General features: G+C 46.0%; 2 protein-coding genes across 4 annotated transcripts in view; one reads left to right on the top strand and one right to left on the bottom strand.

Annotated features, from left to right (window-relative positions):
* Positions 1 to 1,656: 1,656 nt before the first annotated feature.
* NDUFB1 (NADH:ubiquinone oxidoreductase subunit B1) lies at positions 1,657 to 6,577 on the bottom strand. 2 transcript variants are annotated; one of them, XM_075926690.2, is made up of 3 exons: positions 6,425 to 6,577; positions 3,223 to 3,367; positions 1,657 to 2,118 (listed from the first exon to the last, which is right to left on the bottom strand). In XM_075926690.2, exons 2-3 carry the CDS (start codon positions 3,360 to 3,362, stop codon positions 2,082 to 2,084), a joined length of 177 nt encoding a protein of 58 aa, XP_075782805.1. In that variant the 5' UTR covers positions 3,363 to 3,367; positions 6,425 to 6,577; the 3' UTR covers positions 1,657 to 2,081. The 2 variants fall into 2 exon arrangements, with proteins under 2 accessions (XP_075782805.1, XP_075782806.1); XM_075926691.2 differs by having other exon boundaries at positions 3,223 to 3,364; positions 6,425 to 6,571.
* A 133-nt stretch (positions 6,578 to 6,710) lies between these two features.
* CPSF2 (cleavage and polyadenylation specific factor 2) overlaps positions 6,711 to 17,321 on the top strand; it is a 39,860-nt gene continuing 29,249 nt past the window's right edge. The window contains exons 1-3 of one of the 2 annotated variants that reach the window (XM_025189923.3): positions 6,723 to 6,868; positions 16,431 to 16,515; positions 17,061 to 17,229. In XM_025189923.3, coding sequence (XP_025045708.2) covers positions 17,081 to 17,229 — 149 coding nt within the window. In that variant the 5' untranslated portion in view covers positions 6,723 to 6,868; positions 16,431 to 16,515; positions 17,061 to 17,080. Of the gene's footprint in view, positions 6,869 to 16,430; positions 16,516 to 17,060; positions 17,230 to 17,321 lie in introns of both variants that reach the window. The other variant, XM_014578876.4, reaches the window with a different exon arrangement.

Raw genomic sequence — 17,321 nt, 5'->3', positions numbered from 1 at the left:
ATGCAAGTCCAAAGCCTGCACCCCAACCCTCTTCCCCAGCCTGATGAAAGTGAAGATGGGCAAGAGAGGGAGGATGGAGTGAGCAAGGGTGGGGCCTCGGAGAAGGGATGGGAGTGAAGCAGGACAAGGGTATTTATATTTGAGGTAGATCTTGGACTACATTTAAATTCAACAAGTGATCTTGTGCTTAAAAATGTTGGAGACCACTGCTCTACAGTATTATTCTAAATTCACTCTCTCAGGGATTGTGGTGTAAATTAACGAGGCTAACACTTACTGAAACATTGAAAATGGTAGAACAGCAGCAGTTGGAAAAACCATAGACTTTTTATAACCGTCAATATTGGAGACATTGAACTAATATACAGATTTATGGAAAGCTGCTTTCCTGTTCTGCAAGCTGACAACCCATGTGAGAAAAATCCAACTCCATGACTGAATTTTCAAGACTGTTTTAAGTACTATTACACTATTATTATTATAGATGTCTGGAAAGGAGCTGAACTCTTCCCTCACAGCCAAAAATATCCCGAACACAGGGAATTCCTGGAACACCAGAGGATTATTAATTATTTGTATTGCTTTAGCACCTGGGAAGCCCCATCACAGTTCAAAATCTTATTGGACTAGGCACTGTAAAAATAACCAATAGTTCTCTACTTCTCAGCTCCGGAGCTATGTCTACACGGGCGGCTTCTTGCACAAGAACATCACGCGCAAGGGTTCTTCTGCAAGAAGTCTTGCGCAAGAAAACGTCCACACTGCCATGTGTGAGCGGTGCTTTTGTGCAAGAGCATCCATGGCAGTGTGGAAGCTCTCTCGAGCAAGAAAGCTTTCATGGCCATTTTAGCCATAGGGCTTTCTTGTGCAAGAAATCCCTGCCGAGCATCCACACTGCCCTCTTGCGCAAGAGGGCTTACACCTGTTAGAAAAGAGCATAGCTCTTGCGCAAGAAGCCCTCTCTTACCACGCTGTACGGTAAATCATCTTGCGCAAGAGCCGGTGGGCAGCGTGGACGCTCTGCAGATTCTTGCTCAAGAACAGCCATACTTGCGCAAGAAGCCGCGAGTGTAGACATAGCCCAGCTGTTTACCATCTAACATACTGCCTCTACATTCCTATCCCTGTCATAGACCTTGGTACAAATAATGGGTTGTGGCATAGCTCTAACAGTTTCTAGAAGTTTCCATTAAAAAATACAGCAGTTCCAAAGGCTGTTCCACTTTCTGCTGGGTGCATGGCTGACATCTAGCCAGACCCAGAGTTTGCAATATGTCACAAGAAGAAAAAACTCCCACTCAGGCCATCGCTGCACCCTCTGAACTGCTCGCAACACCTATATGAGAACAACCAACAGGTCTCTATTTTATAACGATGTAGAGCAAACACATTTTGTTATAACAAGGTTTTTTTTTTTTTAAACTACTGTTAATTTACAGTTAATTGTTAATGCCTTTTCCTCTTGCACATTAATTAAAATTAGGGATGTTAAAATGCATTTAAGAAACACGTGCTTATCAGTTAACAGTGTACAGTGTCACACTTTCACATCCCTAATTAAAATACAAAGCAATTAATCAATTTCATTATTATCACCTTCTAGTTCTCATGCACATCAGGCTTCTTTGTTTGAACTGCAAGCATTTCAGGAAAATATTTAAGTTCAAAGAGGATATTGCTTTATTTTTTTTAAAAGGGTCACAAACATTTCTATCAATTTTTTGTTTAATTTTTTATAACAAATCTACCTTTTAGATCTATAACGACTAAAATGTGCTTTCAGATTGTGAAACTTACATTCACCACAAAGTCTCAAAATAAAGATTTAACTTTGGGGTGGGGATTATGTTCATTTGTTTTAACACATGAATGCGTTTTACATAGTTTTCTGTTTATTGTGTATGCTTTAAACCACACTGTATTTATTCTTTCCAGTGGCTTTATACTTTTTAAAGACTAGCAACGAAGTACATCAAGTGTAAAGCCATGGTTCTTGTTCCACGGATGACATAGTAACAAAGACATCATCCATATGTTATACAATCAAATTTGATTAGGCAAAAGCATTTCATAGATGGTCTTTATCTCCAGGTAACTTCTTCGCCGGGTTTCAATTCCCTGTGTTTGGGGGGGAGGGGGACGAGAGAAAAAAAAAAGAATACAATTAAATAATGCACCGGACTTTTGCAGACTAATCTACAAAGACTTAGCCAGGGTGTTATGCACCCAGGGGCAAAAGAAAAATTTGTGCCGCCACTGCCCTCTCCTGCCCCCCCCCCTCCCAACTGGCCCAACCCTGGGAGGAGGGGAAAGCTTGTACCACATCTTCTCCTGCCAGTGGAGATGGAGGAGGGTTGGGCTGGGAGCAGAGAGAAGGCTCTAGCTGCCACCAGCAGGCAGAGGAGCAGGCAAGCCAAGGGATAACAGGAGGAGCAGAGGAGGACTAAACTGGTGACTCCCCTAGCATGGAGAGATTCAATGAACTGGTACTGTTCAGCTTAAAAAAAAAAGACAGCTAAGGGGGGAAATGATAAATGTTTATATAAAATTATTACTGGTATGGAAAAAAAGGGGATAGGGAAGTTTATTTTACCCCCTCACATAACACAAGAACCATGTGTTATGAAATTAGTAGGCAACAGGTTTAAAGCAAGATAAAAAAGTGTTTCCTTACACAATGCATTGTTACCCTGTAAAACTCTTTGACAGAAGATATTGCGAAGGCCACAAGTATAACTTGAGTTGAGAAAAGAACTGGATTAAGTTAATGGAAAATAGGTTCTTCAGTAGCTATTTGCCAAGATGGTCAGGGAGCCAACCCCATGCTTAGGGAGTCCTTACACCACTGACCACCAGAAGTTGGGACTGGAAAACTTGATCACTGCCCTTTTCTGTTCATTCCCTCTATGGCAATATGCCATGTGGCAGTGGCCACTTTCAGAAGACAGGATACTGGGCTAGGTGGACCACTGGTCTAACCTAGTATGGCCATTCTTATGACACTAATATGGGGACGGATTGCAAGTTTGCTTAATTCCAGCTAATTTAAATAGGAGTTTAGAACACTGAGCACCTCTCAAGGAGCTGAACATTTTGCAGGACAGAAGGTATCGGACAAAATCCTTTTTCCTTTGTAGCCAACATAAAAACATGACATAATTCATGTCAACAAGAAAGCAGAATTAAGCAGATTATTTTGTTAAAAAGTTGTGTCAAACTAACCTTTTAAATAAAAGGCTCTTGTTTCTAAAAGTTGACAGTTTTTCATCATTCCTTCTGTCCAGATAGCAACCAATAACAAATCCCATTGGACACAAAATGTGGACCCAATGTTCACGCACAAAGTTGACAACATTCACCATGACTGCTAAAAGGAAAAAAAAAAAAAAGTTGGAGGGTTCAGGAGGAGGCAGAAAAACCTGAGCACAGAAATGACTGCCTATACCTATAATATACCTATCTATAATGGGCTTTTTTCAATACAATCCTGAATATTTGAAGGCCAGCACACATTCTAACAAGAGAAAAATGCTGCTCCCAAATCCACATGAGATTCCTGGATACAGGACTCTATATTGAATTTGCAGTACAGAGTAGAATTTTGCCCTAAATGAACAGGAATGTAACCCAAATAATAAACTATTTTAAGGTGGTCAAAGGTTGAATATTTGCATTGATTATGGAAAATGCCCTCACCAGAAATCATTGTAACAATGCACCAGTTACCAGGAGTCTGTCTTGCTGTAAAACAGAATACAGTAAACTTCCAATAATCCGGCACCTTTAGGACCCATGGGGTGCCGGATTATCAAATATGTCGGACTATCAGAAGGGGGAGCTATGAGAGGTCTGGAGTGGGGTGGGGGAGAATATGGGGCGCGGCGCTGCAGGACCAACCCAGCAGCACCCCAGCTGCTCTGCCCCAGACTTCCCCAAATCAGCCGCTGCTGAAACTGACTAGCGGCTAACTCAGGGAAGCCCGGGACAGAGCTGCTCCAATTGTCCAGCTGCCTGGAGCACTTCCAGGTTCCAGGTGGTGCCAGACTATCAGGAGTGCCGGACCACTAGATGCCGGACAACTAGAGTTTTACTGTACTTGTTTTCAACAATCATTTATAAAGCGGGACTTTCTATAGCATTCATCTATAAATCTCGATGCAATTACTGTAAGGTGCTTGCACAACTAGTTAAAAGGCCATCCTCAAAGAGTAATTATCAATAATCTACTGTCAAACTGGAAAGATCTATCAGATAGGGACTCTCATAGGTCTGGTACTAGTTAATGTTTTCATTAATGACTTGAATGATAGAGTGGAGAGATGCTTATAAAATTTGCACATGACACCAAGCAATCAGGAGCAGACCGGTAATATTTTACTTACATATATATCATTTGCATGATGAATATACAAATACACAAATGAAATGTTGCCAGTCTGCCTAACGTTTCTTAATGGGTTTGCTGGTCCCCGGTATCAAAAAGGTTGGAAACCACTGTTTTAGGGGATCACAAATTGAATACGAATCAACACTATGATACTGTCCTGAAAAAGGCAACTGCCATTCTGGTATATGATCACAGGGGTATAAGCCATGGGAAGTAATTCTGCTCTACATGGCTCTGGTGCGGCCTCAACTGGAAATACGGTGTCCAGTTTTAGGCATTACTGTTAAAAAAGATGTGATCAAATTGGAGAAAAAAAATCCAAACATCTTTCTGGGATATATTAACAGGAGTGTTGTAAACAAGGCACGAGAAACAATTTTTCTACTCTACTCTGCTGATTAGGCCTTAACTCTAGTACTGTGTCCAATTTTGGGTGCCAGACAAGGGTACCATTTCGAGTGCATGGGAGGGGCAGTAGCTGTGCACTCCGGGACGCAGCTAGCTTTTCATCCCTTTCCCCAGATGCTAAGGGAGTGAGAAGAAACTGCTTGTGTTCCATGAAGGGAGCTCACCAGCCAGGTGTGAGAGGAATGCAAGCACTTTCCCCTCACTCCCTTAGCATCCAGGGAACGGAATGAAAAGCTAGCCAGTCTGTTGCCAGATTTTAGGAAAGATGTGGATAAACTGAAGGTGGTCCATGGAAGAGCAAAAAATGATTAGATGTCTAGAAAACATGACCTATGAAGACAGATTTGGAAAGAATTGGGTTTTAGTCTGGAAATGAGAAAAATGGGGGAGGGGAACACAATACCTAAAAGCTTGTTACAAAGAGTAAGGAAATAATTTTTTCTCCTTAACCCCGGAGAACAAGACAAGCAGCAAGGGGCTTACATTGCAGCAAGAGAGGTTTAGGTTGGATATTAAAAAAGCAAGGCACACTTGCCAGCAATGCAGCAGCTCTGAGTGACATGGGGGCTACCATAGCACCTAGGCAGCCTGCCTGAATTCCCCACTGGGCTGGGAGTCAGCTATGAGAAGCATGGACTGTTTAGGACCACACCCTGCACATCCTTCTACATCCCAACCCCAGGTCAGAAACTCCCCCAACTGGGCCCAAACTCCCTCCCAGACCCTGCAGCCCAATCCCCTTCCCAGAGCTCCCTCCTCAACTCTCTTCATTAATATAACAGAAAAGTGCAGCCTGTGAACACTTAAAATATTCTTAGAATTACCCCCCTGCAAAAATTATTGACCATCCCTGGCCTACTAGGAGCTTAAAATCGTTGAACTAGTCCTTGCATAATACAGATTTTAAACAATAAAAACCAAGAGTATTAATCAGGCACCTTAAAAGCAGCAGAACACCCAAAGGTTTTTTAAATATTACAGTAAATGCATGTAGGGACATAAATAAAACTCAGGTCTGAAAGGCTTTTTATGTTTAGTTTCACAAGCCTAGCCACCCCTCGATTTGGGATGTATTTGAGGAGTAAAACACCACATACGCACAGCGAAACTGAACACTGCTTCTAAGTAGAGCTTTGCATGGATACAAAAATAGAATCCACAGCCATGCCTGCACCAGCACAAATGATCCACGGATATGCACAGCTGCGGATACCCACGGACTTCTAACCAAGCTGCAGGATTCTAGATATAAATTTGCTATTCACAAAAGTAAGCTACAAATATCCGCTTATGGCTAGAAAGGGGATCTCTGTGGATTTGCAGGGCCCTTACTGGTAAGCTCTTCAGGGGAGTGCCTGTGTCAGGTAAGGCCCTACAGCACCCCGCACGGCCCCCGACTGCTCCCAGTAGCGTTACGGTGTTAGTGCCCCACGAGCTGAGGGAGAAAGCCACTCTGCAGGGCCCTGTATTTCTAAAGTACCCCCCCCCCCCTCCGCCGAGCGCCCCCCGGCTCTCCACACGGTGGATCCCTATTTCCAGCCGAGAAGGCACCAGCAGAGCTGCCAGCTGTAGGCAATCGTGCAACCCGCGGGCTAGCCTCGTCCACGCACACCGCCAGGCCCCGCTCACCTGCCGCCAGGCCTAGGCCTACCGCCGCCTGCGCCGAGCCCAAGGGCAACTGGGGCCACTCGACTGGCTATCGGAAAAGCCGCCAGCCTACTGGGTCAGACCATTAGCTGTAAAGGGGAGGTAGCTTCCCCCCCCTCCCCCCGGTCGCTTTTAGTTCAGCGTTCTACCCACCACCCTTCTGAGACTCTGTGGCCCAGCCCGCATAATAATGGGGCTGCGAAACCTCAAGGCCCGAGGGTCCTAAGATGTACTCCCCCGGGTTCAGAATGGGACCGTCCATTCCCCTTTCACTTTCTCCAGCTGCCGAAGCCGCTCCTCCTCTCCCTCCCCCCGTTTTCAAAATGGCGGCAGCTGTGGAAGACACGGGGTCTGGCTGAGGAGGAGGCCGGGTCTCCTCTGCGCTGTCCCCGCTGCGTTTAGGGGCGGCGTAGGGCTGGTGGTGAGGTAGGTGCCAGGCTGCCTCGCTTCGCTTCCCCCCCGTTCCCGGGCGGAGCCGGTGACAGGGCGCTGCATGCTGGCCCCTGACAAGCTAGAACGCTTCCCTCCCCCCCTCGGCCCAGGCTGATGTGGGTGGGGGAGTTTATTGCGGCGCCCCGGCATCCGCGACAGCGCGGGGAAGACGCTTCCCTGCCGCCGGGATGTCTTGGGATCGGAACTCGCCTCCATGAGCGGAGGGGGCGAGACCCTCCCCACCGCGAGCGAGGGGGGCACCTACTGAAGGAGGTGGAGAGGAGAGTCTGCTCTCTGAGTGCGCGCTGGGAACAGATTCCATTGAATGAAGGACCCTGGCTATAGGGGTCTTGTGAAGTGTTCTAGCTCATCCCCTCCCCCTCAGGCGAGTTAACCTAAACCATCCCTGCCTGCTTTTAAATGCCTCCAAAGGTGGGTGTTATAGAAGTTCCCTGGGATGAGAACTTAATTACTGTTCCAGTTAGAAAAACATTCTGATATCTAACCCTGTTCTCTCTTGCTGCAGATTAAGCCCTTTACTTATTGTCCTGCCTTCAGTGGACATGGAAACCAGTTGAACCTAATCCTGTTAATAACAGCCTTTAACATATTGGAAGACTATTTTCAGGTCCCTTCTGTTTCCTTTTCTCAAGACTAATCATGTCCAATCTTTAGACAAAGGAGACCTAACTCATTCTCTGCTTTCATTAGTATTTTGTAAGTTATATTAAAAAAACCTCCTGCATGATTGTAATGATAGCTAGGAAATGATGCATTTATTAATCTAAGGAATAGGAGGGAAGACAGTAGAATAAAGAAAATGGATTTCAAGAGGCAGACTTCAGTAAACTTGAGTTGGTAGGTAAGATCCCATTGGCAGCAAGTGTAAGGCTAGGTCTATACAAGACTCAGAAGGTTAGCTTAAAGTGTGCAACTCTAGCTATGTAAATAACATAGTTAGAGTTGACATACTGTAACCTGTTTTTGGCGCTGCTTCTGCAGTGAGAGATCAATGGGAACAAATGCTCCTGTTGAGACTTCCCTTACTCAGGAGCGGTCTGAGGCCGGCTGCGACAGCTGGCGCCCCAGACAGAGCATGCGATCGGTGCCCCCGCCTGCAGGGCAGTTAATGGACTGACATCATTGGTGGGCGCCCGTGACGTCATCAGCGGACACCCCTGCCCTTACTCCTCATGAATCAAAAAGTACCTGTATCAACCAGGGATGCCTTCAGCGTTCGATTTAGCGAGTCCTTACTAGACCTGCTAAATCAAATGCCAGAAGATTGATCTCTGGCACAGTAAGTTTAGATGTGGCCTAGGAGAAAACAGTTTGAAAGAGTGAGCAGTTTTTTAGAGAGAACTTATTAGGGGTGTGAGCAAGCTATCTCACTGCGGAAAAAATAGGAATTATGGCCGAAGACCACTTTGATCCAACCAGGAAATTTTCAATGATCCGAAACTCAAAAAAGAATCCTATAAAAAGGAAAATTAGATCAAATTATAAAGACGGAGTATTAAAAAACAAAAAGCACCACAAGCAGGAAGGGACACAATTAAGCTAAGCCACAATGAGATCAAACTAGCTAGTGGCATAAAGAAGAAGAAAATGTTCTAGAAATGCATTAGATGCAAGAGGAAGACCACGGACAGGATAGGCCTGTTACACAATAGGGAGAACCAATAACAGAAAATGTAAACATGGCTGATGTGCTAAATGATTTTTTTCATTTTTCACCAAAAAGATTAGTGGCAATTGGACATCTAACATAGTGACTGACATGAAAATGAAGTAGGAGTTGAGGCTGAGCTAGAGAAAGAACAAGTTAAAAATTTCTTAGACAAGTTAGATAACTTCAAGTCAGCAAGGCCTGGTGGAAATATATCTTGAAATACTCAAGATGCTGACTGAAGAAATATCTGAGCCAATAGCTATTATTTTTGAAAATTTATGGAAGGCTGGAGAGATTCTGGAGGACTGAGAGCAAATATAGTGCTAGACTCTAGAAACCCGATTAAGAATAGCCCTGGAGGATTACAGACCTGTCAGTTTAACTTCAGTACCCAGAACCTAGAAGATAATAAGGTAATAATTAACAGTCAACATGGATTTGACAAAAACAAATCCTGACAAACCAACCTAATAGCTTTCTTTGACAGTGTAACAAGGTTTCTGCATGGGGCGAAACAATTAATGGTTTACTCATGGAGGAATTCTGCATCACTCTGTGCACAAAGTATTCATGGATCCCTCAAATTTTTTTGCTTCCCTGTAAAAAAATATGACTTCTGATGGGGAAACAAAGGGAAGTTGCAAGAGTGGCCACTTGTCATTTCAGGTGCCTGGGACAGAGAAAAATAACTATTTGGGATTAGAGAGGGGGAGGGAATGGGGGGATGAGGGTGCCCCACCCAGTCAACCCTATCCTTTGGTAATATCAGCTGCTGCTTCTGGCTGGGCATCTTCTTCTTCCCTTGCAAGGAGTGACTGGAGCTGGTTAGACACACCCCCAGGAAACGTCCCTGACTGTACGAAACTGCACCCCCACTTTCTGCCCCCAAAACTCTTTAGGCATTAGAGGAAAGTTTGTTTTATGGGGAGCTGATCTCCCCCATCTGCCCAACATCCATGGCTGTGTCTAGACTGGCCAGTTTTTCTGGAAAATCAGTCGCTTTTCTGGAAAAACTTGCCAGCTGTCTACACTGGCCGCTTGAATTTCCGCAAAAGCACTGACTTCCTACTGTAAGAAATCAGTGCTTTTTGCGGAAATACTATGCTGCTCCCGTTCGGGCAAAAGTCCCTTTTGCGCAAAAGGGGCAGTGTAGACAGCTGAGATTTGATTTCTGCAAAAAAGCCCCGATTGCGAAAATGGCATTCGGGGCTTTTTTGCGGAAAAGCACGTCTAGATTGGCCACGGACGCTTTTACGCAAAAAGTGCTTTTGCGGAAAAGCGTCCGTGTCAATCTAGACGCTCTTTTCCGAAAATGCTTTTAACGGAAAACTTTTCCATTAAAAGCATTTCTGGAAAATTATGCCAGTGTAGACGTAGCCCATGTATCCAGACTTCCCCATATCTAGCTCTTCTGCCAAGCCTTACCTGCCACAATTGAACCTCCCTCCCTAGGCCTGTACAAATAGACCCCCATGGCTCAGGACCTCCATTGAGCTTCCCACCCCTGCACTTAACCCAGCCCTCACACTTCCCACCACGTGATTGACCCATCCCTTCACTTGTATCACCATGACAACTCCTCCACACCTGGACTCTTACCCCACTGAGCTTCAACCAGCTGTACACAGGCTCCTTCCCCACTCTCCCACCCCTGGACTGGCATCTGTTGAACCTTCCATGCTCTGTCTCCTAATTACTATCACCCAGACCATCCAATGAGCCCCAATCATCTTCACCTGGACCCCTTGACAGAGTCCCATTCCCTCTGCACTGGGAACCCTCAGTAAGCCTTTGTGCACACAGATTTTCCCCACCTCCTAGTCTACTATGACCTCCTCTAGACCAGAAAGCTACTATCATTAGCTAGGTTCATGGTGGTCACAAAGAGGACAGACCTCTTTGTGGAGACCCTGCTACACTATCTCTACCTTTGAGTGCAGGTGCCTGAATTAGGGATGTAATAGTGTAGTCAGTTAACTGATACGCTAAAGCTTATAGGTTAATGCTATAGACTACATGCACTTTCCCCTTCTTCCCCCACCAGTACATTTTTTTAGCAGGCTAGCCAGCAACCTGAGTCAGTCCTTGCTTGTGATGTGTCCAGGACCTACCCCTGCTGCTGCTCTGCAGGCAGACCTGCTCAGTTCCAACTTGGGCTGGAAGCTCAGACCTTCCCTGGACACGGGCTGCTGCCATCCTGCACTGCTGCCTCCATCAGAGGCAGCAGTATGGGGTGGCAGGCAGCTGGTCTGCGAGAGGAGCTGTTTTTTAAACTGGCTGATATTTATACTGAGGCAGCATTGTGGAATGGCAGGAAGCTCCGCGGGATTGGGGCCAGAGCACACTGGCTGCTGCTCCTGCCCCCTGGTACGATAGAATAGTTGAGTAACCAATAAAAATTCATGAGGTTAATCTACTATTCAATTAAGCAATATTTAACATCCCTAGTCTGAATCCAATTTGGTATGCTGGAGGATGGTCCCAACAGAAACCACCAGAATTGGAGATTTTCTAGAGTATGACCAGAGAAGCCTGGGGGAATCCATGAAGGCATGGTGTTCTCCACCCTTTAGACCCCTTCCCCTCCTGCATGTTCTCCAGGAGGTAGGGGGTGTATTCTTATCACACACCTCTTGGTTTTTCCTTGAGATCTTCTGTGAGATGATGCTCCTCATCCTTCCCTAAGCCCAGGATCTTCAGACTTTTTGATCAGGCCTCTTCCCCGCAAGCTCTCCCATGTCTTCCTCCTTTTCATAACCCAAGCTGGCTGTGTGCCTTGTAGGCAGCTCACTTCCAAACTGCACCAAGGGAACAAGTTTACATGCTCATGCGCCACATGTTTTAATTCGTAATCCTCATGTCACAGTCTGATACCAAGTGGTGAGGCCTACTACTACCTGTGGAAGATGAGGGAACCTGCTGAGCCAGTCTGGACTCTACCCTGGGTTCTCAGAGCCTGCCAGATATATAAGCTGATAGCTCCTTCATGGGGCCATGAGCACTGGTGTTTACTTGGCAGAGTTTACATAATCTCTTAACGCCTGCCTATTCTGAAGCATGAGGAAGCCTGGCACACACACATCTGGAATATGCCAGGTTGCAACCCCTTTTCTGGCTCTTTCAGAGCCTCTTGAGATTCTGGCTGCATTTTACCCTACACCTCTTCTTATATGCATATCCTGTCTGTGATCTACAAAGTCATAAGACTTCATCAGTGTCCTCCTGGAACTGGCCAAAGTAGCTATTTATAATACCAGGAGAAGGCTGGTAGATGTGGAGGTGCTTTGTGACTGGGCCTATTTCCACTCCTCCCTTCTCTCACACATCTGGGTAGAGTTCCTTGGGGGTGGGGGGCAATCTGCTGGTTTTCCAGAGAACTTTGAGCAGTGGGCACTGTCTGGGATTCTCTGTTGTCCCCCTCTGTGTCCATAATTTTCAACCCATGCTCCCCGCACCTGGCCCGGTTCCTTATTTATTTCCTTTGCTTATTTGTATCCTGGGTCAAGTGGCTTCCTCCCACAAGAGTGAGGGAGGGGCTTTTAGGTGCCTGTCTGCTTCCTGGAATTCAATAAGGTGCCCCTGCACTTGGCGTGGCCCTACTGGGTCAGACCAAAGGTCTATCTAGCTCGGTCTTCTGTCTTCCAATTGTGGCCTATGCCAGATGCTTTAGAGCAGGGGTGGGCAAATACTGGCCCATGGGGCAGATCTGGTCTACCAGAATTAGCCCCTGGCAGGCTCTCACCCTGCTATATTACTTGCACTTCCACAGGTACATGGGTTCACAGCTCCTGTTGGGTACAGATCGCTGTTCCCAGCCAATGGGGGCTGCTATCACCCATATCTGCAGAAGTGCTGAAAAAAATATAGCAGCAGTGGCCCACCAGGGGCTTACCCAGGTGAACAGACAGTGTTTTCTTGCCTACCTCCATTTTAGAGGGAATGAACAGAGCAGGTAATCATTAGGTGATGCATCCTTTGTCATTCCAAGGTTCTGGCAAACAGGCCAGGGACTTTCCTGCTGAGCTACCTCACCCAGATTGCCCTATATAGAACACTGTCATCCCACTTCTGGATTCCTCTACTAAGTCCCTTCATACTTGGATCCTCCTTGGCTAAGCCTGTGTGCCCCACTCCTGGACTGGGGCTGGGGTATGCATAAGAGATACTGCTCTTCTTCCTGTATTGGTTTGTCTGATGCAGAGGCACATTTTTGGAGCAGGATTCCACCAAGAGTAAGATGTACAGGCAGTCCCCGGGTTACGTACAAGATAGGGACTGTAGGTTTGTTCTTAAGTTGAATCTGTATGTAAGTCGGAACTGGCGTCCAGATTCAGCCGCTGCTGAAACTGACCGCCAGTTCTGACTTACATACAGATTCAACTTAAGAACCCCAAGCTTCCCCAAGTCAGCTGCTGCTGAAACTGATGAGCGCTGATTCCAGGAAGCCTGGGGCAGAGCAACTCTGCCTCTGGCTTCCTGTAGTCAGCGCTGGTCAGTTTCAGCAGCGGCTGACTTGGGGACGCCTGGGGCAGAGCAACTGGGGTGCTGCTGGGTTGCTCCAGTAGCACCATTCGGTGCTACTGGAGCAACCCAGCAGCACCCCAGCTGCTCTGCCCCAGGCGTCCTGATTCAGCCACTGCTGAAACTGACCAGCAGCGGCTGAATCAAGACCTGGGGCAGAGCAGCTGGGATGCTGCTGGGTTGGTCCAGTAGTGCCCAGAGCGGGTGCTGCAGGACCAATCCGCAGCGCCCCAGCTGCTCTGCTCCAGGGTCCAAAACAAAAGCCTGGTCTGCTGGGGGGAGGGGGCACACTATCCGCGCCCTCCCCCCCCCCAGCAGACCAGGGACACGGGGAGCAGAGCAGCAGTGGCAGCGGGGTGCCGCACCTCTGAGGCTTTGCTCTGGCAAAGTCTCAGAGGCGCGGGACCCCTCCCCCCCGCGGCTGCGGCTTCAGTCCCGGTGCCTGTGGTCTGCTGGGGACCGTCCCCAGCAGACCACAGGCACCGGGACCCAAGCGGCAGCAGCGGCGGTTCCCGCGCTTCTGAGGCTTTGCTCTAGCAAAGCCTCAGAAGCGCGGGAACCCGCCCGGTGCCCCTGGTCTGCTGGAGACGGTCTCCAGCAGACCAGGGGCACAGGAGCAGCTTACGAACGGGGCTTTCTCGCCCCGGAGCTCGCAGGTAGCAATCCGCTACCTCGACCTCCGGGGCGAGAAACCCCGTTCGTAAGTGCGGATCCGACATAAGTCGGATCCGCGTAAGTCGGGGACTGCCTGTATTACATATTGAACTTAGTAAGGCTTTTGGTACTGTCTTACACCTCATAAACAAACTAGGGAAATAGATCCGAGCTGGAGCTACCGTTAGGTGAGTTCCTAACTGGAAAACTGTTCCCAGAGAGTAATTATCAGTGGTTCTCAGTAAAGTTGGAAGACCTTAGTGAGTGGTGTCCTGCAGGTATCAATGCTAGATCCAGTTCTGGACAATATCTACTAAAACCTTTTAGGTAAGCTAGGAGGAGAGGTAGCTACTTTGGAGGGTAGAGATAGGGTCCAGAGTGACGTAGACAAATTGGAGGATTGGGCCAAAAGAAATCTGTTGAGGTTCAACAAGGACAAGTGCAGAGTCCTGCACTTGGGAGAGAAGAATCTCAAGCACTGTTACAGGCTGGGGACCGACTGGCTAAGTAGTAGTTCAGCAGAAAAGGACCTGGGGATTACAGTGGATGAAAAGCTGCATATGAGTCAGTAGTGTGCCCTTGTAGCCAAGAAGGCTAATGGCATATTGGGGTGCATTAGGAGGAGCATTTCCAGCAGATCTAGAGAAATTGTTCCCCTTTATTTGACATTGGTGAGGCCACATCTGGAGTATTACGTCCAGTTCTGGGACCCCCAATATAGAAAGGATGTGGATGCATTGGAGAGGGTCCAGCAGAAGGCAACCAAAATGATCACATGAGCTATGGGAAAGAAATTTGGAATGAGGAATTTGGGCTTATTTAGTCTGCAGAAGAGAAGAGTGAGGGGGGATTTGATAGCAGCCTTCAGCTTCCTGAAGGGAGGTTCTAAAGAGGATGGAGAGAGGCTGTTCTCAGTAGTGACATATGGCAAAACAAGGAGCAATGGTCTCAAGTTACAGTGGAGGAGGTCCAGGTAGGTTATTAGGAAAAACTATTTCACTAGGAGGGTGGTGAAGTACTGGAATGAGTTACCTAAGGAGGTGGTGGAATCTCCATTCCTAGAAGTTTTTAAGTCCCAGCTTGACAAGGCCCTGGCTGGGATGATTTAGTTAGGGTTGGTCCTACTTTGTGCAGGGGACTGGACTCAGTGACTCCTGAGCTCTCTTCCAGCCCAAGGATTCTAGGATAATTGCATAGAACATGCACTTAACACAGTTTGTAGTTGATACCAAGCTGGGAGGAGCTGCTTGAAGGATAGGATTACAGTAGAACCTCAGGCTTATGAACACCAGAGTTATGAACTGACTGGTCAACCCCACACCTCATTTGGAACTAGAAATATGCAATTAGGTAGCAGTAGAGACCAAAAAACAAAAGTATGGTACAGTAACAAACATAAACTACTAAAAATATAAAGGGAAAGTTTTAAAGGATTTGACAAAGTACTCTTTCTGTGCTTGTTTCGTTTAAATTAAGATGGTTAAAAACATTTTTCTTTTGCATAGTAAGTTTTCAAAGTTATATTAAGTAAATATTTAATTGTAAGCTTTTTTGTAAGCAAGACACAAGTTATTCTTCCACTCTGCAGATACGGTCTCAACTGGAATTCTGGGTCCAGTTCTGAGTGCCATATTTTAGGAAACCGAAGAAAAAAAATCCAGACGAGATCAACAAAACATATATGAGGAAAGGTTAAAAAATTGGTTTCTTTAGTTTGGAGAAGAGACAATGGAGGGAAGGGATATAAAAATTTGAAACAAGCGAAGGGAGAAAAGTTGTCATTAACTTTTGAGGCCAGGACAAGAAACAATGGGCTTAAATTGCGGCAAAGGAGGCTTAGGTTGGACATGAGGAAAAACTTCCTAACAGGTTAGCTAACATTGAAATACGTAGGAAGGTTGCAGAATCCCCATCATTGAAGGCTTTTAAGAATAGGTCCAATGGTTCTCAAACTAGGTCATGACATCTGTGTTAATGAGGTTCCCACTTGCTGGGTCTGGCTAAAGCTGAAACTCTCAGCAGCAGTGCTCAGGCTTGGGCAGCAAAGCTCAGGTTACAGTTTCCCTTCACAGGGTGGCTGGGCTCAGGCTTCAGCCCTGGGGTGGCAGAACTAGGCTTGGACTTCAATTACCCTTCCTCTTTTGTGTAGTAATTTTTATTGTCAGAAGGGATTGTAGTGCAATGACGTTTGAGAACCATTGGATTAGACCAGTGGTCCCCAACCTTTTGGGTCTGCCGGGCGCCTGGGGATGGGGCCATGCATGCGCCACGTGCCCGGGGGCAGCACCGCGCATGTGCCGCGCGCCTGGGAGCAGCACCACATGTGTGCCGCGTGCCAACGGTGGGAGCCGCACATACGCCGGGAGCGCAAGTATGGCTCGGGCTGGCCCGGGTAACCAGGTGGGTGCACATAAATGCCCGGGCACTGCGTTGGGGACCACTGGATTAGACAAATACAGTGAAAGCTTTGTTATCCAGCACTCTTAACCTGAAAACTTTGTTAACTGGCATTGCCCCCAGCCACAATACTGTCACATCTTCAGGCACACAGGCCTGACTTGGTTTACCAGGATTGGCTTAACAATTTATTGAAGAAGTACTAATCATCTTTAACTCAAAATAGAAGTGTGAGACCAACTGCCTCACACTACAAAACTACTAATATTAAAAACTTGAGTTTTACTATTATTGTCCATTGATTTTTCCTAGGTTGATGGGACCCTCAGATAACCGGAATTTTTAGATAACTGGAACACCCTAATCCCTGAGCGTGCCGAATAACACAGGTTTTACTGTATGTGTTAGGAATAATCTAGTTATTGCTTATTCTCGTTGAGTGCAAGGGACTGGACTAGATGATCTACTGAGGTCCTTTCCGGTCCTACACTTCTGTGTTCTAGTTTCTCAAGGTTTTCCTGTTTCTTGTTAGTCTGCCTTTCTCTTCATCTTCGGTGTAACTTCTTTGTTTGCCTATCCCCAACCATTTTAATGAACAATCCCTTTTAAATAGAAAATTGCCATACATTGTCTTGCAACTTTTTTGATGGTTTACATTAATAAAAATGTGTTAGATTATAGGGAAATACCTGAAAACAATTTCAATTTAAGAACAATATTAAATACAAATACAATCTGTGATTGTATTTAAAATATAACAGCTTAAATAATAGTGTCAGTAGAATTTCTGGTAATTGATAACTTGAAGTATTATCTAGTAATAAAATTATTACTGATGTGCATATGTTTACACAAATTATAAAATAATGGTTGGTCAAAATATCTAAACTACTTTGTATTAGGTGTTTACATTTTTTTCTTTTTAAAATATTGTTTTGGTAGGCAAATATTTGGACAGAAAAATGACATCCATTATCAAGTTGACTACACTCTCAGGAGTGCAGGAGGAATCTGCTCTATGCTATCTGCTGCAGGTAGACGAGTTTCGTTTTTTATTGGACTGTGGCTGGGATGAGAATTTTTCAATGGATATCATTGATTCTCTAAGGAAGTAAGTAGTTACATATTGCTTGTTTGTTTTGTTTTTTTAAAAGTCCTTAAAAGAATGCATATATTATAGGATAGTATTTCATGCTCATGTTG

The sequence above is a fragment of the Pelodiscus sinensis genome, chromosome 5 (genome assembly GCF_052426305.1).
Source record: "Pelodiscus sinensis isolate ZL-2025 chromosome 5, ASM5242630v1, whole genome shotgun sequence".
In the NCBI taxonomy this organism is placed as follows: Eukaryota; Metazoa; Chordata; order Testudines; family Trionychidae; genus Pelodiscus; species Pelodiscus sinensis.
The sequence above is the reverse complement of the archived record's forward strand: the minus strand, read 5'-3'. Positions and strand labels throughout refer to the sequence as shown.

Coding starts and splice junctions, on each gene's coding strand:
- NDUFB1 (XM_075926690.2), bottom strand. CDS start 3,362: ATGGTGAATGTTGTCAACTTTGTGCGTGAACATTGGGTCCACATTTTG. Junction 2,119..3,222: donor AAGAGCCTTTTATTTAAAAG/GTTAGTTTGACA, acceptor CCCCAAACACAG/GGAATTGAAACCCGGCGAAG.